This window comes from Aptenodytes patagonicus, chromosome 3 (assembly GCF_965638725.1).
Source record: "Aptenodytes patagonicus chromosome 3, bAptPat1.pri.cur, whole genome shotgun sequence".
NCBI classification, from domain to species: Eukaryota; Metazoa; Chordata; class Aves; order Sphenisciformes; family Spheniscidae; genus Aptenodytes; species Aptenodytes patagonicus.
In genome coordinates this window covers 68,266,232-68,286,600 of record NC_134951.1, presented here as the reverse complement: position 1 = coordinate 68,286,600, position 20,369 = coordinate 68,266,232, and the positions used below count along the sequence as shown (strand labels likewise).

Below are 20,369 nucleotides of genomic sequence, written 5' to 3'. Positions count from 1 at the left end.
TGTAAAGGCCTAAAATTTTACTCTGTTTTAAATGAATGCTTACCACAACAGATCTCTGAACTTGAATTATAATCCCACTGGTAAAACGCCAAGTAATTCTAATAAGTGTTATGCCTTGAGCAAGTCGTATTTCAGCTGTCAGAAGAGTTCTTCAGTAACAGTGTGGAACTGGGGTCACCAAAATCCCGTGATTCAAAATGTGAACTCCTCACCACCAGATGAAAGCTTTGTAGCTTTGTTGTCTGTTCAAAGCAAAAAAGCCAACATTTAAATTCTGTACATGCAGTACTTAATAGTTGAAATTTGAGAACAGCAGAGTAATGATGGATGGATAAATGAATAGCTATTTACTGTTTGGAAATTTGCTTCGAAGTTGACATAATTGCCAACTTGAAGAAAAACTTTTGCTGCATGGTGATTTCACAAAGGAAACCATCTTTCCCTACTCTCTTTAATCTGCTTTTTAAAAAAATGTAGCCAGATACTCTGCTTGTCTGTCTATGCTAGAGACAATATGAAACCATGGTTAGGTGATGCAAGAGGAGACCTCGATCCACAAACGTTCTCAGGTTTTGTGGAGGTGAGTGTCTGTCACCAGAGGGTAATATTCATACCACAAAGCACATGGTTCAGCATGAGTCTTAGAAAATGTCTAAGACAAGCAGAACATTTGCTGTTCTGAAGGAAGATGGCTAGGGAGCAGTGGGCAAGTTAGCCCAACTCAAAAACAAGCAAACAAAATCAGAAAACACAGAAAGCTGAAGTCTCTGGGTTGTAGTTGATATAAAATGAGGTTCTTGGAACTACCCTTTTGCTCTTAACGATTCTTATAAGTTACATTAATGGAGCACAGGCCAAGCTCCACTGCAGTACTGATCCTAGTTGAGTTTGTTGGAGATTAAATCGGTTTATTTGGATTTTACATCTCAGTACTGTGACCAGTGTCCTCCTTTCTCATTGCTTACATACCACTGTTGGTGACACGGCTCGGGAGCTAGTCCTGTCCTTCAGTATTGCTGTTTTCCCAGTGTCAAAGATACATTGAGATGTCGCTTTCAAACTCTGGTTCCCCTTATGTTCTGAAGCGTATACATTGTGTATATTAAATGTATTTGTCTTCTGTGTGTCTTTTTCTCATTCTTTTTTCTTTCCCTTTTTATCACTCATTCTCTTTGTTTCTTTTTGTCTCACTCAACAGTCTAGTCTGTTAGACTGCATCTCTCAGTCTTGCATTAGCGCCTGCTGTAACTTGGTTCCCTGGAGCAACAAGGTACCTTGCCCACGAGTGGGACCATCCAGCTGCCGTATCTGCAGCTTGATGTTACTTGTAGCATTTAGCATATATGCAATCTTACTCTGCTCTCAGCCTTCAGTCGTTACCTGCTTCTTTTCTGTTTAAAAGAAAAAAATAAAAAAAAATCAACTGCTCAACAGAAGAATGCCATGCCAGGTTTGTTTCCTTTATTTTTCCTCATTACTCCTTTTTGTCTGCAGTCCAATATCCTCTATTTACTTGGTTCACTGAAATTTTTTAATTCCTTTTTGTCTATTAACATTTGCGTCCTTTGAAACCCCTCGTCCAGTGAACGCTGTGTTTTATTTAATTGGCTGCTTCATTGGTTTTTAATTAGCCAAGGAAAAACTTTACTAATTTGGAGTAACATGTTGTTTTTAAATTATGAATGTGAGCTATAGAGAGTACTTGCTCCCAGGCATGCACTATATCATGTCTTTATTCCATCTATGAAAATGTTTGTATTCCAAAAACTCACGGTATTTTTCCCCAGGTCCTGTCATTTTGTTTATGAACTTTGCCTTGATACAGTCTGTTAAGCTTCACGTGCGAAAACATTTATTTTGCCTATTCATGAGGAAAAAAGTACGTTTTTGCCACTGTACTCAGCCAAACTGTTAGTTGTGCCTTCAATATCTGCAAGAGACTGTTCAGTATCTTAAATGAAAACAAATGCATTAACTGTATTGGCTTGAGGGACTTGAGGAGGTCTAACTCGAAATTCTGCCTGGTGTTAAGAGGAGCTAAAGCAGTTTGGCATTCCAGTTCGGAGGTGGGAACGCCTGAGAGCCCTGAGGCATGGGCTCTGACAGAACTGGAGATACTTTTAGGTGGTGGTGCCCTCCGCTGGCCTCCCTGCCCCTCTGCTGCAATTGCATGAGGGTGCTCTTGTAATCAGCATGTGTATTTTATACTGCTTCACATTTTTTTGAAAATACTGCTCAATTTACTGAGTTGAAACAGCAGTTCAAAGCATAAAATGCCACAGCATAAGGAAGTGAGTATAGAAACTCTTCGAACAAACAAAAGAGGGTAATTCTTCACTCACCACATGCTCACACTGCGCAATTGCTGCAAGAATTGCGGGTGCTGAAAGTTTACATGGGTTCAGAAAGCAGCTGGGTAAATTCTTGTGGGGCAGAGGACTCCATCCAGTGCTGAGAGAATATTCAGGGGAAGGTATCCACTGGATGCATCCTCTGATTTAATTTCACCTGTATATCATTGATTGGCCATTATCATAAGGCAGATACTAGATAGGCTTTTAGAGCTCTGAACTGATGCAGTACAACTCCTTATGTTTTTAATCCCATTGCAACAGAGTAGAGGAGGAAGAAAGGAATATTTCTGCAGTGCTGGTTAAGGTGATAACTTGCTTGACGGACAATAATTTCTGCCGACAAAAAAAAAATCCCGTCCTTACTGAGACAGTGAAGACTATGAAGTGAAGAATTTAGTAGGATAGCAAAGTAGGCTAGTGTAACTGAAGATCCGTGTGTAGAAGTAATAAAAGGGAATATTCTATGAAAATCTGGGGGACTAGACTGGGGACCTTGGTCTGGAGGACACCAAATAGAGCAAGACATGACTAATTCAACTTGCATGTAATTTCATGTAAATTTATAATGTGGCAGTGTTCCATAACACAGTGTGAAACCCTGCGGGTTGAAGCAGGCATGTGAAGTGACATTCTTGATTGACCAATAAAGAGGAATTTAAAGGTTTGGGGGTTGGGGTTTTTTTCCCTGTTATTGTTTGTCTTGATCCCTTTGCATTGGGTAAAAGGGCATGGGAAGCCATCAAACCTAGTAAAAGGCTAGAGTAGGGATAGGATGCTGGCAAACAGTAATAGACAGCTGAATTGGTATGGCTCCTGTCCGCAATGCTGGGGTTTTTTTTCGTCAGTTTTGTTTTTCTGAGAAGTCACAATTTTAGAAATGGTTGCAGTAGGCAGTGAGGTAAAAGACATGACTACAAGTTTGAAGTTCCTTTGCTGAAAGGTAAAATTTGTATGGATTGAATTTTCCTCCTGGAGGTCCCATATTTTTTCAAACAGTGTAGTGTAAACCCCTGGAATATGAAACGATTAAGAATAACCAGAGTATTTAGGCAGAGCGTGCTGCAAGACACAAAGTATATACTCACTTGTCATCTGAGACCTCTCAAATAGCGTGAATGTGCTGAGATGGTAAAACCCTTTTGTTGTATCTCAGCAACTAAGTAGGCTGGGGGACAATATGTCAACAAGGCAGCGGCAACGCTCTGGCTTACTGAGCCATATAGCTTGTCTATAGTGTATTTATAGGCCATTTCTTTCCTGGATTCTCATTTCAACTCCCATTTGAAAGTTCATGCTTTTTCCACTCTAATGCGTGTTTGTGGAAACACTGCAAGGTCCAAGGCTGTTGCTTTCATATCCCACCTTTCCTTCTTCCCTGGTCCTTTAAAAAGGATGAATTCCAATAAATTTTCCTGAGGAGATGTCTAACATCCTGTTGCACAGAAATTTGGCCATTTAAGTCTAGCAATGAAGTTGTTATGAATCAGAGATGCTTTAAAAATGGGACAGGTGCTTTCTGTTCTATTACGAACATAGTGTTTATGGTCAGCTTTGCTAAGCAGATACATAATCTCAAAGTACTGCCTAGTCCAGTTCTATTTCTGATACAACAGACCTTGCTTGAGAAGACATTCATGTTATACAGCAGCAATTCACTGCATTTTCCAGCAAGCTTCTGTGTTGTAAATCTGGGAATGTTTGCTAAAAATATGTAAATCCCTATTTTCATCCTAATTAGAGATAAATAATTTCTGTCTGAAGAAAGCTGAAAGATGAACCGCTGTCTTCCTCTATGTGCAATAAAGCTGTGTACAGCTTTGTCATGCCCTTTAAAAGTATTTTCACATCACAAACCCAAGTAAATATACCACGACCATTGTGGGCGCTTTGGAAGAAAGAATATAAGTAGAGACAGTCATGCTCATCCAGGAACCATGGAAAGCGTACCTGCAGATGAAGCGTGAACATTTCTTCCTACACTCAAAACTGCCCACAACTCTTTCACTGAATTGTTTTGCAGAAGTACACACCACTGTCCTATGGCAGAAAATCATTCTTACTGACATAGTGCTTTGACCTCAGCTGCACAATTGGGTTTTCAATTGCTTTTCATTCGTTATATGCTCACTGAGCTAATTCATTTCTGTCCGTCTTCCTCCATTTGTCCCCAATTTTCTCAGCTTTTAATTCTGCAAGATTTGTGATTGTTGCTTCACATTTTTTTTGATAATTAGGATTCTCTTGTAGTAGATGCTTCAGTTCTTCAGTTTTTCTAGCTACTTATATACTGTAATGGAAAAAGGGTTCTGCTTGGTTTGGGCAATTTCCTTGAAAAGGAAGGGTGGCTTTGTAACCAATATCTCTGTCACTTGACATATTGGAGTAGCCCCTGGTGACTGCTGTATGACAGCTGAGACCTGGCACTGCAGTACAGTCTGAATGTGACAGATATTGATGCTGACAGTATCAGCCAAGCAGATTATCCAAAGGTCACTGGAGCTCATCCTCACCCCACACAAACTGCAAAACCAGGCTTGAAGCATCATCCTTGGTGCCCCGATTCAGGCAGAGAGAAGCTCTTTGTAGAAGGGAGAAAGCGGTATTTCTCTGCCTCAACCCCTGATTACTCCTTTAAGTGCACACACACGTGCCTGCTCTGGCACTGGGCTAGCACCCCTGTGCCACGTTCCTTACAAACCTTTTTTCTCTCTCAGCTGTTTTTAAACTTAATTGGGGGGAAGCATGGCCTGGAGGCAGCTTTCCCTTCTGCAGTGTTATCTCTCTCCCAAATTGCTTGTTAATGAAGGTTTGTATAAATTTGAGTGATTTGAGGTGGGAAAGTGCTTGTGTTTGTGTGTAGGTGCGCATATATATGTGTGTGCCCGCACTGTATGTGTGTATAAACAGTGTATGTACATGCACCCATAAAAAGATAAGCATTCACATTATATTTTTGTGGTGGGTTGACCCTGGCTGGACGCCAGGTGCCCACCAAAGCCGCTGTATCACTCCCCCTCCTCAGCTGGACAGGGGAGAGAAAATATGATGACAGGCTCGTGGGTCAAGATAAGGAGAGGGAGAGATCACTCACCAATTACCATCGTGGGCAAAACAGACTTGACTTGGGGAAATTAGTTTAATTTATTACCAATCAAATCAGAGTAGGATAATGAGAAATAAAACCTAAATCTTAAAACACCTTCCCCCCACCCCTCCCTTCTTCCCCGGTTCAACTTCACTCCCAAATTCTCTACCTCCTCCCCCTGAGCGGTGCAGGGGGACAGGGAATGGGGGTTGCAGTCAGTTCATCATGTTGTCTCTGCCACTCCTTCCTCCTCAGGGGGAGGACTCCTCACACTCTTCCCCTGCTCCAGCGTGGGGGCCCTCCCACAGGAGACAGTTCTCCAAGAACTTCTCCAACGTGAGTCCTTCCCATGGACTGCAGTTCTTCACAAACTGCTCCAGCGTGAGTCCCTTCCATGGGGTGCAGTCCTTCAGGAACAGACTGCTCCAGCGTGGGTCCCCCACAGGGTCACAAGTCCTGCCAGCAAACCTGCTCCAGTGTGGGCTCCTCTCTCCACGGGTCCACAGGTCCTGCCAGGAGCCTGCTCCAGTGCAGGCTTCCCACGGGGTCACAGCCTCCTTTGGGTGCATCCACCTGCTCCAGCGTGGGGTCCTCCATGGGCTGCAGGTGGATATCTGCTCCACCGCTAACCTCCATGGGCTGCAGGGGGACAGCCTGCCTCACCATGGTCTTCACCACGGGCTGCAGGGGAATCTCTGCTCCGGCGCCTGGAGCACCTCCTTCTTCACTGACTTTGGTGTCTGCAGAGTTGTTCCTCTCACGTATTCTCACTCCTCTTTTCGGCTGCAGTTGCGCGGTTTTTTTCCCCTTCTTAAACATGTTATCTCAGAGGTGCTCCACTGTCACTGATGGGCTTGGCCTTGGCCAGCAGCCGGTCCCTCTTGGAGCCGGCTGGCATTGGCTCTGTTGGACATGGGGGAAGCTTCTAGCAGCTTCTCACAGAAGCCACCCCTGTAGCCCCCCTGCTACCAAAACCTTGCCACATAAACCCAATACAATTTTTATAGAAATGGTTTTAGAGCCTTTTAAAAACAATGTGGGCCTGGAAAAATATTGGTGTCCTCCAAGAAGCTTGTATTGAAAGAATTGCTGGGGCTTTCACAGGGCTGAGCCCTTTCCTACAGAGCAGCATCTATCCCATCCACAGTCTCCCTGGTAAAGAAGTGTAAGACTTACAGAAATGGATTATTTCCTCGAAGAAAAGCTCCCATGTTTCGAAGTGTGGTTCCAAACCACAGGATGATATTAATAATAATTTCATTGCCTGAAATTTTTTTTACTATTACCTGAAGAGATTTTACTTTTCTATTGTTTTACTTTTTGCCTGGAAGCTGCTTATTTTTTTTATTTTTATTAAATAAGATGTTGGGCCCTGTCCTAAAGGATGTAGAGTCGAAACATAATAGAATAAATAAATGGTTATTTATTTATAAACAGTGGGAACTCCTCATGGTAACAGGAAGAAAATTAAAATCAGAGATGATAAACAGTGGTTGCGGCACAGTGTCTGGGCATGTCTTTTGTATAGCACTCAGCTTCAAGAGAAAACAGATCGCTTAGACTGAAAACCCATAATAATAACTAAAAAAATCCATCTGTTATAAATAGCAGTGATGTTTCTTTCAGTGCCTGTGTACAGCAGCGAGGGAGTAACTACCGGGAGAGGCAGTGATCCAGTACTGACAGCCTTATTTTGGGTAGTAGTCTGCTCTCCAAAGGGAGAGAGGAATAAAGAAAGCCGGGGGAGGACTGTAACTCTGGTCTGGTGGTAGAGAGGGAGGTCCACTGTGCCAAGTAGCCTGAGCAAACACCCCTGAAGCAGAGGACTCAGGAGGCTGCAGAGAGATCTCTGCTAGTGCTGCAGCCTCTACGCAACTCCTCTTCCATAGTTTTTTTCTCTTTTTTTGTTTTGCCTGGGGGCAGGAGGAGGCGGAGGTTGGTTTTCCTCCAGGTCTTCCTTCCTCTCCTGCTTCTGGGATTCCCTGGGGTGCCTTGCTGGCAGAAGCGAAGAGGAGAGAAGGCTGCTTCTCCCCAGTTTGCCTGGAGCTTGTGACCGCCTGCTAGAAGCCCCAGCGATGTCTTCTGTGTGCCCCAAACCTGCCTGTCTGGGTTTGCCATGGACTAGTACTGTCCTATCAGTAAAAAGCTACATTATGGCTTTCTCTGGCATTATTGGCATGCAAGTGAGGACCTTGTAATGAAAACAGATTTGCTCCCCAAAAGCAAAGGGCTTTTTTGGCTTATAACTTTGTCTGGTGGAAGGATTTGCACAAGCTGTTGCAACCTCTTTTTCTGGTGCAGAAAGTTTTTTGTTTTGTTTTTTTTTAAGTGAAGCACCCATCCTGGAGGTGAAATCTGCCACTTTGATAAGGAATTACTTTAAAAATGACATTCTGTGGCTACTAATATTGTTAACTGCTTCATCCTTGAAAAATGGGCAAAATGAACCCCTTGACTGTGGCTTGAGTTTCTCCAAGGCCAAGCAAAGTTATTCTTGCTACCTCACTGATCCGTGGCTGATGGTTTTGTAGAGTGCATTGGCTGGTTCTTTTACGGAGCTCTCCCAAAATCTCTCTCTTCACAACAGGCTTCTTGCTGAGACCTTATGCATCCTTACAACCTAGGACAGCTAGAGCAAAGCAGTGCTCAGATCTCATCTTCCTAAGAGGGCACTGGGAGGGGTTAATCACTCCAGGGACAAGGTCAATATGTAAGATAATTAGTTACTGTGTTTTGCTCTGCTCGAGACCGCTCTTTTCTTTCTCATTGGTATGTATTCCTTAGACTGATCAGACATCTTGGATAAATATAATCCAGGTATTTTGTTGTGGTTGGTTGCTTTTTTTTTTTTAAAATCACCCTTTATGTAGGTCTAAGCGTGATATTGGTGAGGGTGTATTTTGCTCCACAAGCAATCGTGCTGACTGCAGCGGCAATACCTTAGTAATACCATAGTTCTACCTTTTATTTTTTGGTAGTAAACTTACATTGTTGCATGTATTTCTGTTTGTAGTGCCCCGTCTCTTCCCCAGAAGAAGAAAAGCTTATTACCATCAAAAGGCCTAAAACTCCAGTTCCAAATGAGTTATCAGATATCAACACCCAAACCAACTGGACTAAGTCACTCCCACTGCCAACACCAGAAGAGAAAATGCGACAACAAGCACAGGCAGTCCAAACAGATGTGGTTCCTATTAATGTGACCGGTAGGCTTTTAATTTCAGTAATTACATTGCACTGATGAGGGAAGGAAGGGATTAAAGGGGTTCCATACATTTGTGGAGTATTTTGACACTCATATATTTGATGCATGAATTTTGAATTACTTATTGCACCTTTCTGTGAAAACAGTGTTTTGTGTTTAATAGTCCGTCTCCAAACTTAATGAGAAAACCTCAAAATCCCTTAAAATGATCATTAATGAAGGTAGTCTACACAACATCAGCTTGAAATGGCATTAGATATTCATGAAATACGAGAAGAGGGTTGATAAATAGCAGTGTTTTGCTGTGGACTGCACTGAAGATAGGTAATGGAAAATCATGTTTTATGCAATGCTAATGATATTTCAGGATTTTCTTCTAGGAATTTTATGTAAGGAAGGTTATCAGGGACTTCTATATTCCAAAGACTAAATGTTAGAAAATTAAAGGAAAAGAACTCTAGGGTCTTATTTTTATCAGCAACAAGAGGTTTAGGTGTCAAGGAGGGTATAAGGTAAGAACAGCAAAAGTTAATGGGGCTACATCTTCGAGCAAGACCTTTGGTAAGACACTCCACTTATGTGACAATAGTCCACATTTTCCTGTTATGAACTGTGTATTAACCCTTCATTTTGAAAATGCTCTTTGGCTTTACAGTTGCAGAACTCCCAGTCTGTGGAAGTTAAATTATGTTAAAGCCTAATGCTGAATAGATACTTTGTTGTGTGTAAATAGAATTTCTGTGAAAGATCGAATTATCACGTCAGTTTAATAATCCCTCTTTTTCTGCACAATATCAAGATTGCCTATTATTAGTTAATTCAAATAACTGACCGTTTGCCTGCCAAAACCAGGATGATAGTCAATATCCAATTTATTTCAAATGCCATATGGCGCGCTCTGGCTCCATGCTCCCTCTTACAATCAATAGCTTGCAATGTTTGGTTTTGTTTTGAAAGTAAATTAGGTGTTCCCTTTCCCAATGTGACTACTAATAATTTTTTCACGTATATTTTTATAAACTAGTATTTTAAATAATACTATTTAGTAGTATTTAAATGTTTAAATAGTATAGGAGCAGTACTTCCGTGACAAACATCAGAGAGCTCTGAGGAATCAACAAGAAACATTTCCTTAAATAAACAGCAGAAAATATTTGAAATAAATAGCATGACGGCAACAGAAAATTACAAACACTCCAGGTCTGGAAAATTAATAGAAGGGAAACAAATGCAGTACTGAAATGTTACTAGGCCAGTTGGCATTATCTAGGGAATGTAGGATACAGGTGCAGAAGGCCGAGTTATGGGAACAACGGATAATCTGACAGAATCGATGAGCTTGAGCAGGGCTGAGATACTGCGACAGCAGGAACAGGGTATACTTACAGAAAGAGTAATCTGCTGTTCGATTTAATGACCCTGCGTACTGAAAATTTATGGGGGAAATAAACAGATGGAAAGAAAAAATGAGGTAAAAGAGATCAAATAACCCTCATAGATTAATTCAGTGTCACTGGGAACGTTACCGTGTTTGGATAAATTACATTGTGACTTCAACCAGCTTAATTCGACGGGTGTAGCAAACCGTGTCTCCCCTGAATTGTTTGGTTTGCACTCAGCAAACTCAGCGGTTCTCAACTTTTCTGATAAAAATAGTGCACGTGCATATTATACCTCACCTTTCTGAAGTGTGCTGTTGAGCATTTATTCCCTTATAAACATGGTAATCAGAAGGGACGGAAAGGGAGGGCAGTAAAGGAAGACTGCTGTTGCAGCGTGTGGACTGGTCTCTGGGATCCACCGTTTCCTTTCCCTTGGAATAATTATATTGCTACTGTGAAACAAGGCAAGTGACAGTAACAGGCTACGAGCCACACACAACACACAAAAAAAAAGCGGCTGTCCTTGTTCCTCTTTAAAAGTCACAATCTGCTCCCCTCCTCTGCCCTCCCACACGCCGAGTAATTTTATTTTGTGAAGTTCCTTATGTTACTGCACGAGGCAGGAAAAAAACGACCAGAAATTCTGTGCCGTTTGTTCAACGTGCCGTGGAACAAACCATCGCCGTTTTTTGTTTTGATTTGGCTTTTTCCTTCGCTTGCTCTTTTCTCGCTCTCCCAGAAGAGAGGTCAAAAAACTTCCATTTTATTACTCCTGGCATGAAATAAAAGGTTAACCTCTGAAGAGGCTGCTGGCAATTGACAGCGTTTTCAGCAGTGCATTAGTAATGATTCTGCTACAATGGCCTCTCACGTGGCTGTGCAATAAATGCTCTGCAAGTTCAGCTTTCGGGGCTCTTCGGTGAACAGATTGCAACTAATACAGTAGTAGTAAAAATCAGTTGGATAGCCTGAAGGTGCAGGGGCACTGCATTAGGCTGACAAGCTGCTGACTAGACATCCAGATTTGGAAGCAGTTTCAGTCTTTGGGAGTGCCTGGGCTGAGCTTACTCTGGCCTGGAAGAGGTTGGGCTGAATTTTCAGTGGTAACCAGTCTTTGCTTTTACATATCCTGGGGGTTAAAAGATGTATAACGGTGTCTGCTCTCGTGGGTTTTCCGGAACTAACTTTCTTTCCAGATGGAGGAGTCTGGTGATGGTGGAGGTGATCCGCGCCAGGCTGGATCCTGCAAAACATTTAAGCCTTTGCTTGAGTCCAGCTTGGCTGACTTCAGTGAGATTTAAGCACATACTTAAATATTTTCGGTGAATCCAAGGAAACTGAGTAAACTGCGTGAGGGAAAACTGAGTAAACTGTATAAGGAATGCTTAGATGATTTTTTACAAACCTGTAACGGAAGGAGGAAAATACCCTTAAATCTGCAAAATATATTTAATGTTAACATCGATATTTTCTAAAGAAAAAAAGACAACGAAGAACGGAAAAAAGACAGACGTTCTGATTTTGCTTGTTGGAATTTATTGAAGCTGCTACTTTGAAATTCTACAAATTTGCACAGTGGCTTTGAAAAAGCCTTTGTGTATCAAAAGCCATTGAAGATGGATTGGTTGAGTTAGCTCCTGGGTAGCTCAGGGGAAGAAGTTACTGTGGATCAGCTGACACAGTAACATTTCCCCATGGTCATCCTGTTTGTGCTGTCTGAGGCTTTGTAAAAGACTCTCTCCTTGTTTGCACCCTCTACATACCATTTACATTTTATTCCAGGGCATTGAAAGCTGTATTTTAATTTTCTTGCAACTCACTGTCTCAGGCATAATTGTTGGCCTTCGAATGGATAAAGATATGTTCAGAGATGCAAAACTTTCTCCTTCAAATTCTTTGGATTTGTTATAATGTGGCTAGAATTATTATTATCCTGCATGGCAGGATTACCTAATGGTCCTGACCCTGACTCCGTAAGGGTCCTAATGTCCTAATAGTGGTAATGCCCCAGATCGTGGATAGCCTGTCTCAATATTTCAGGGCTTCTACTAAGCCAGTGGGATCCATAGCTCTAAATTTTATAGATCCTATGGGCTTCCTCCTCCCTTAATCTGCCCTGACTTAAATCAGTCCAAAACTTGGATGAAACTGGTACTTCTTTGTAGCTGCAAGAATTCCGCTTAGCGCAAGTGCAGCTCATGGGAGCACAAGGCTCCGGTCAAACAGAGTCAGAGTCTTTATGTTTACAATATGGTGAATGAAACTGCTACGTTTTTTCCTTGCATTTTCACAAGTCCACATGCTATACTTTAATATATGACTGCATCTTTAACTGTTATAGAGGTAATGAGGTTTTCTATGCTATTTGCACGACACACATCATGCTGATGTGCAGTCAGCCAGAGATAATATTTATGACATACTAGTTACTGTGCATTAATCACTTTTTAGAGGTAAATAATTTGGTCATCAATTTTCAAAAAAAGCGTACAAGGCAAAAAACATATACACGTATATCAAGTTTTTTCTGCATTTAAGTTTTAAATGGATCATCTAAAGGACGTTTAGCAGTGCTTTAAAATGCTTTAACTTCTAAAAAGGGAACTTACGTGTGAGATATGGGGGGGTAGTCATTAGATTTTTAGAAGTGACAGAGGATTAACTGAGCTCACAATCTATAGGGCAAGTTTTATCTTGCTATGAGTAAAATGGCCAAATTATAAACCTCTGAACAAAAGTGAATTCCTAAAGAAAAGCTGCTTAATGATAGTGGTGCTTCTGGGTCCTGTTATGATACAGCACATGGTTATCATAAGGCTTTGTCTGGCAACGTGCGCTTACACACACACATTTTTTCAGCTCTCACCATTGTATATTTTTATAATCATTTATAAAGTTTTGATTTTAAGCAGCTTCCACTCTGACTGAAATATTTATGAGACCACAAGATCAGTTTGATCTCTGTATGCTCCATAGTACTTATTTGTATTCATGTTAAAAGATCACCACCAGAAATGTGGTACACTTGACAGGTTCAGAGCAACTTGGAATGAAAAAGAAGCGTCTCGTGTGATTTAATGACGGAGCTGTGCAAAGACATTGTAGTAGCTGTTGCCAATAGCAATGTCTGTTCCTGTATAATTTGTGATCTTTCATTTTGTGATCTTTCATTGTGATCTTTCATTTTCATGAGCAGATTTGCTTTTTCTGCAGCTCGTCACTTTAAAATAAAACAAAAAAAACACAAAAAAACCCCACAAAGGGCCAAATTAAAGCAAGGATTCTGTTCACTTGCGGAATTAGAGCTGCTCTCACCAGATCTGAACTGGGCTCAGGAAGTCAACAATTCCTTTTAAAACCTGCAGTACTGTGTAATGGATATGTGTGTCTAAAGCCTTACGGTGATAATATGCCGTATCTTCCTTCAGTGTAAACCTTCATTGTAGGACCAAGCTAACATCATTTATTAATGCCTTTTTTTCCATTTCTACAACAAAACTAGTGGAAGAAAGTGCATGATGTCAGCGTGCTTGGAAGTAATGTTGCTTTGCTTGTTCTACCATGTATTAGGGGAGAATTTCGACCGCCAAGCCAGCATTCGGCGGTCTCTAATTTACACAGACACGGTGGTAAGACGGCCGAAGAAAGTCAAAAGGAGAAAGACTATTACAGGAATCCCTGACAACATACAAAAGGAGCTAGGTATGGCTCATCAGAACTGTATTCCATCCACTGTTCATTGTCACTGCTTATCATTACTCGACTAATAACATTACCAGTGCTCATGAAACCGATACAGTCTGATAGCCTATTACAGTTCCAAATACATGTGTGCCTCCTTGCCACCTTGTGCACTGGGAAATTAGGACCTTTTACCTGTTGACTTCCATCTGTTGAAGGGAAAAGTGTATTTGGAAAATGGTGTACTGGTACGATGGAAATCTGCAGGGATGTAAGGTTTCTGGTCTTTAATGCTTTCCTGGAGATTGGGTCTACTCACCCAGGATGTTCACTGAAGCAAAACTGAAGTGGGCAGGCATTTTGGCTTGCAAATAATTACTCAGTGGAGTAAAACAATTCATGGATGCCTTCCCGAATCTGCCGAGTTACATCAACAGTGAAAAACCTGTGTATTTTCCAGTTCAGTTTAGATCTAATTGGCGACCCCTTAAGTATCAGTGTTATTTGATTGGAAGTAATTTACATGGGCACATTAGCTATTGCATATATTCCAAAGGAAAATGCCTACTCGGTCACATTTACACTACCTCAGGCTGTCCTCTTTCACAGTTAGTAGCATACGTGATATTCATAGCTGATGAAGCAGTCGGAATTTTGGCAGACCTTTCAGACACTTTTTGCAGAACTCTCTGATTTAAATCTGGTCATTCTTATTTATTTTTAAAAAAGATGTTTCAGTTTTTCCCAAATGATAACTTCACAGATAAAATTATGCTCCCCCTCCCTTTTTTTTGCAGTAGAGGAAGGACGTCTATTAAAATAGTCCGGCAGAACATAATTTTACGTGCTTTACATGTGGAATCGTCTCATATATTGACGATTTCAGTAAGTTTTACTACGTTGCATTTTGCATCTCTTTTTTAATTATGTTTTCAATTCTTGGTTCTTTGTCTAGATTTTTCAGAAATAGAGGCAAAAATATGTAACTTGCCTGGATGGGTTTGAAATGAGCTAGAGGGCCAGGCGTAGAGAAAGCCAAGAAACAAGCAAGTACATGAAGAGCAGTTTGCGAGTGGAACTGTGCTCCTTCAGCATCTATAATGAAACAGTGCCCTGCCATGGGAATCCTCTGCCTCAAGAGAGACAATTAAATTGCCCTAACGCTGTTAGGACAGCTAAAGTTAGGCAGCTTTAAATTTTGTTACCTTTGGATCTCACATAATGATTTTATTTCTAACTGCTGTTCTGAGATTTGTTCAAAGCTGTCAGTTGTCTTTGTCCATCTCTTCTTGTGGGATGGATGCTGTTTTGTGCCTGCCGTAGGGAACTCCTCCTCATAGCGTGGGTTCCCTTCCTCCCTTTCACTGTCCAATAGTGGGCCTTGCCACCTGGCAGGAGACACTTTCCAGACCTGGAGTCCTCCTGGAGGTCAAAATTTGAATTTGTTATTTCCTGAGAGAGAGCGCACATTTATCAGCCTTGCAATCAACTGTAAGCAAGCTTGAGAGTTAAACAAAATAAAGTAGATTCGTTCTCACCAAATAAAGATCAAAGCTGGAAACAAAGCTACATAAAACTTAATATTGAATTATTCTTAACAAAAGATTGCCTTCTCCTGTTTTAGGTCTCCCTGAGGGTAATCCCTCAGACACCATGTTTACAGCTGGTTTGAGGAATAGCAGAGACAACCCTCATCTTCTCTCATCTGTTCAGGATGGATACTTTTTACATTCCCTTCTTCCATTTTAAACTAAATCGCTTTGCTCTTTGTCTAGAGACGAGATGAAATGACTTGTGCTCCTTAAAAATGCGTGTGCCACTTAAATGCAAAACTGATACAAGACATCGCTTAAATTGTTCATTTTCAGGGTTGTTACGGTGGTCTTGAGTGTGGTGCGGTATTCTGAAAATGACATACATACCAAGGCTATAGTTTTTGACAGAGATTATCTTTGACCCATGTAGGACCTACCTCGAGGGCAGATAGCGGAGAAAAGCAGAGCAAAGCAAAACACTGTCCACACTACCGTTTGTCACTTGCTGGGGTTCCCGACGCTCTTCCAGGCACGTGGATTTTGAAATGGGTGACAACTGTACTTGGGTGTATGTGTGGAGAATGCTTCCTGCTGGCAGCGTTTCCAAAACTTTGCAGTTACGTTTGTGACCACTTCAGACAGATGTTTAATGCTTGAAGGCATCAACTGTAGTTTACCTGGTGGAATAAACTGAGAATGCAGTTGGCATCTATCTTAAAAAGAAATCTTCAATTAATATCTTAAAAGAAGTTTGTGACTATTACCAATCTGTTTGCTAAGGGTGACAGGTTTTATGGTCTTGATTTCGGTCTTTCATCTCTGTGCTGAGCACATTTCACGTTGCACTGCTTGAAGGTTTTCCTTGGCTCCTATTTTAAGTTGCGGAAATATCAGGGCTGGCAGTGTATCACTGTAGGAGCTCTCTCTGGATGGTTCCCTGGCCCACAACCGGCAGGCACGTAGGGCTTCAGCCATCTGCCCTACAGTGGAAGTTGTCTGAGGAGCTTCATGTTGCTTCCGTGGTGGTTGTATGTCATCCAGACAGCAAAATGTATGCCAGGAAAACTCTCTGATGGCAGTATCCATCCTGTTAGCGTATTGCTTTCCATCACTAGAAACAAAGTGCACTTGAAAACAGAACAGTTATCAGTGTCTTCATCTTATAGATGGGGAAACCAGGCATGCTGCAGTGAAGTGACTTAGCCAGAGTCACCCACCAGGCCGCTGGCAAGACTGGGAATAAATTAAGTCTCCCCCATCATTGTTCAGTGCTCTTTCTGCCTCTTCTCCCCTGTCACTCCCCAAATATTTCTGTAGCCTATTTCTCTTACACTGTCCCAAAACAAACAACGAGTTGTTTTAAAACATTCCTCAGTTCATTTGATCGGAACAAGGATCCGGACTAAACTCCAAATCAAGCAATTGCATTGTGCCTATTGACATTCTCCCTGTGGTTTCAGCTGAATAAATCTCTTTGTTTCTCCCCTAAAGCATTGCTGTGAATGGCTATAATATTTACACAAAGATTAAAATCCCTTGGTACACCAAAGTTGCTGTGCGCAGGCTAAATAACCAACACATACAGCAGATTCTTGTTACCTCTTGTTTATCCTTCAGAAGGAAGCAGAAACTTGAGAGAACCTCAAAGCTTCAACCAAGCTTGAACTGTTTTCGTTTCTTGTGAGAGAGCCTGGAAGAGCTTCTGCCGGGCCAAGCTGCTGGGGTTCTCCCCTGGCTGCTTTGGCTCCTTTGGAACAAAAAAGACCAAACAGAAGAGAAAGCCTGCGCTGATTACTGGCCTGAGCTCAGCGGCCGTGGTACCCTTGTAGAATTTAGCCAAACGTGCTGAAAGGAATCATTAACTGCACCCATGAGGCATCTGCTGAAAGCATCTTTAAACATTCCTACTTTTGAGCGTTGTAATACTGCTGTGTTTTCACAGGTGTCTTCCAGTGATGAACCAGGCTCTTCTGCGTAGCCTGGAAACTTCCGCATAAAAAATGCTGCGTAAATAAAATGGCGAGGTGATAGATGGGATTCTGAAACAGAATGAGATGCCTATCAGTTTAGAGATGCCAGTTATTTTCTGAACAGTTATTTTTTAACAGCAGGACCCTCTCAGTACTATTTAGCAGAGCAACACCAAAGTAAGAGGAGAAGGCAAAGCATTCCTCCCTCTGCCAAACACAGCAATGAAAAATTAGTTTTGCATACCTCTGAATTACCTTCATTGTCTTACAGAACGTTAATATTATATATGTATTTAATGGAGTCAAATGTTGGATCAAAACTGCAGAAAGGGCAAGAAACTTTGAGATGACATTTTACTTCAAGTTTTTGTGCTCTCAGTTTCTCTGCTTTATGTTGCCATTATCCATCACCTCTAGCTGTCTTCTTCAGATGGGACCTTATATGCAAACCAGTATTCTTCCCTCAGGCAAGAAGATGGTTCCCAAGCAGAAGTTTGGTAGAGATGAGCAGCTCTCTGAGAGAACCTGTCGCAGGCGTTGCTCATTTCTTGGCTCTTGGTTATCTTCAGCTTCCTTCACGCGTTCCAACTCGACAGATGAAATAAATGCAGCAAAATGCCTTCATGTTTCCATGGTCCCTTCTCTGTGTCAGTGCTCTAGGGTCTGGCTCAGACTAATTTTCTTTTTGTGAAGGTACGAGGTATCTGGTTGTGAGTGTTCCTCCAGAGCTCTGCACCGGCGCAGTCCCAGTCACCGATGGACAGCTTCTGGTATCCCGGACCCCCTCCTTGTCTTGCAGGAGGAGCAGGTCCCAGACCTGGGTATCGGTTTCACCACAGTTCATCTTCCAAGTAAACATACCTCATCAAAGCAGGGGAGAAGAAACCATCTTCAAGTTTTCCACCTTTTGATTTCTTCTTCTTCTGCCAGGCATTTTGCTTTTCCTTAATCAAACAGAAAGTTTCTGTCCTCTTTTGGTTTTCAAAAACTGTCTTCTAAATTATGTTTTGTGTGTACTTTCCTTGAATTATTTCAATACTTTTTTTCCCACCTTAAGGTGCAATTCAGGGTCTTTACGGCTCTATGATTTTTTTTTTCCCCATCTACTTTTTTTTTTCTTCCTAACCAAAGGGTTCAGAGGGTCAGAATGACCTCATATGCTTTTCTTCAGCTTATTTTCCTGCCTCCCATTCTCAGTAGCTCACAATGAGTTGTCACCTATAGGACCCCCTGTCAGTCATCAGGATGGATATGACTGACACTTGAGTGGTCAGTCCCTCACTTGCTTTCTTGTGGCACAGCTCAGACCTCCAGTTGGTACCAGCCAGTGTCCCAGGTATCATTTGGGATTGTTAAAGCTTCTCCTTTGATATGCCTTAGAGCAAACAACTCCATCTCAGCAACGTGGGGGCACATAAGTCATTCTGATCTTTGGGAACTCAGCTGGTCTAATGAAGACTCCTCTTAATTGATATTCTTTTCCAGTTAGTCCCTTCAGCACTAGGAGTCATTCAAGTTATTGGTCCCACAGGTAAGAAGAGTCCCAGATATCCAGTGGTCCTACAGAAACACCATGCAAATGCCCAGCTGTTCAAGCCAAGTAATTCTGCATCCTGCTTCAAGTTGCAACTTTAACAGTCTTTGGAGAGAATATCTCTTTCTCAGAGTTACTGTGCCTTTTAACTAATACTGGTTTTATAGCTGTAGTTTCTTAACGCTGTATGTTTCCAGCACTATTCATCCAGAGATCAGGGTGTTACAAAGTATGTATCATCTGCTTTTTGATAATGGGGGATGGAAGACAGAGATGCCAGGAATATAATCTTTACCAGAGGCTGTTCAGTTAGTGAAATGAACAGAATCAAGAAAACTTAAATTCCCCATATTTTCATCAAAAGTCTCCCTTTCAGGGTGGCAGTGATATATGCAAGGATTCAGGATATTTTTTAGCTGGCAGTACGAAAAGTATCGCAGGATTCTCTGCAATATATTTCTCCCCTCTGAGAGATTACAGATGCTTCACGCAGCACAGTGAAAATTCCTTAAAATTACCATAAGCCCTATGTACTTGTCTGTTTCTTGTTGAGTGTCTATTAAAAATCATTTGGTATGTAAGTACTAGGGTGAAATAGATGAAGAATCTCTCGGGGGTTTTGTAACGCTGGAAGTTGTGGTGCCTGCAGAGTGACTTGGCCAGGTCGCCAGGTTTGGAGGAGGATTGCTAGGTGGGGCATGAGGAGAAGATGAAAGCAACAAATCTTAGGAATGTGCCTGTGGCACAAGAGACAAGTGCTTATAGTAGAAATGATTAGTCAGAAGTAGTTTGGGAAGAGAGATTACTTCTATATACTAGTTGAAACAAGCATGTTCTTTGCGATATCAATGCACATACTTTTTATGGTCTCAAATCCTCAGTTTTCTACACTCATTTCAATGCAGAGGACCTTTCTGCTGATTCTCTGCAGCAAGTTGCTGGTGCCAGCAGATCAGCCAGAGTCACAGGGAGACAGTGTAGCTAGTACCTGGCCCTAGGGATTACCTGCAGACACTCTCTTTTTTCCATCAAATTTGCAGTCAGTCTCAGTCCCTGTCATCTCTAATGAGCAACACCAGTAACTACCAGAGTCGGGGAAAACTGGTGTAACCTGTACATGCCTACCTTGGATCAAGCGCTTGGAGCTAAGGTACGCATTTGAACCTCTTCTCTATGCTTCCATGCAAGAGATGTTAAATATGTTGCATGTTTTGCTTGTTCCAGATAGTGAGTGTTCTTTACTTGCTGCTGGAGTTGACACTGAACATGTGCATTAAGGAAGAGCATTTGCCCTAAAAGATACTTTCAGCACAGCAAGAAGTAGGGTAATAAAGAAGAAAGGAGTGTCTCCTGTGGTGGACGTAGCACTGGCTGCAGGGCTACTGGACACAGGATCATATAAAATGCAGACAAGATGATTATTAATTACGTTCAGCCACATTTGTTGTACCACCAATCACAGCCACTTCCGACTTCATAACGTTCCGCATCTGTAACCTGATGTCCAGTTCTGCAATACTTTGTCTGCTCAAACATCGCCCCTGCAACCCTGGACTTGTGGATGGTATTCTTTAAAAGGTTCCAGAATTTCGGTGTTGCAGAAACCTTGTAACTTCTGACTGC

The 20,369-nt window shown here is 41.8% G+C and overlaps 1 protein-coding gene across 5 annotated transcripts in view; it reads left to right on the top strand.

Moving 5' to 3' along the window:
* NHSL1 (NHS like 1) overlaps nt 1-20,369 on the top strand; it is a 187,219-nt gene that overhangs the window by 155,513 nt on the left and 11,337 nt on the right. For 4 of the 5 annotated variants that reach the window (XM_076333703.1, XM_076333706.1, XM_076333704.1 and 1 more), the window contains exons 4-5: nt 8,453-8,645; nt 13,597-13,728. In XM_076333703.1, the coding sequence (XP_076189818.1) occupies nt 8,453-8,645; nt 13,597-13,728 (325 nt within the window). The remainder of the gene's footprint in view (nt 1-8,452; nt 8,646-13,596; nt 13,729-20,369) is intronic. The other variant, XM_076333705.1, reaches the window with a different exon arrangement.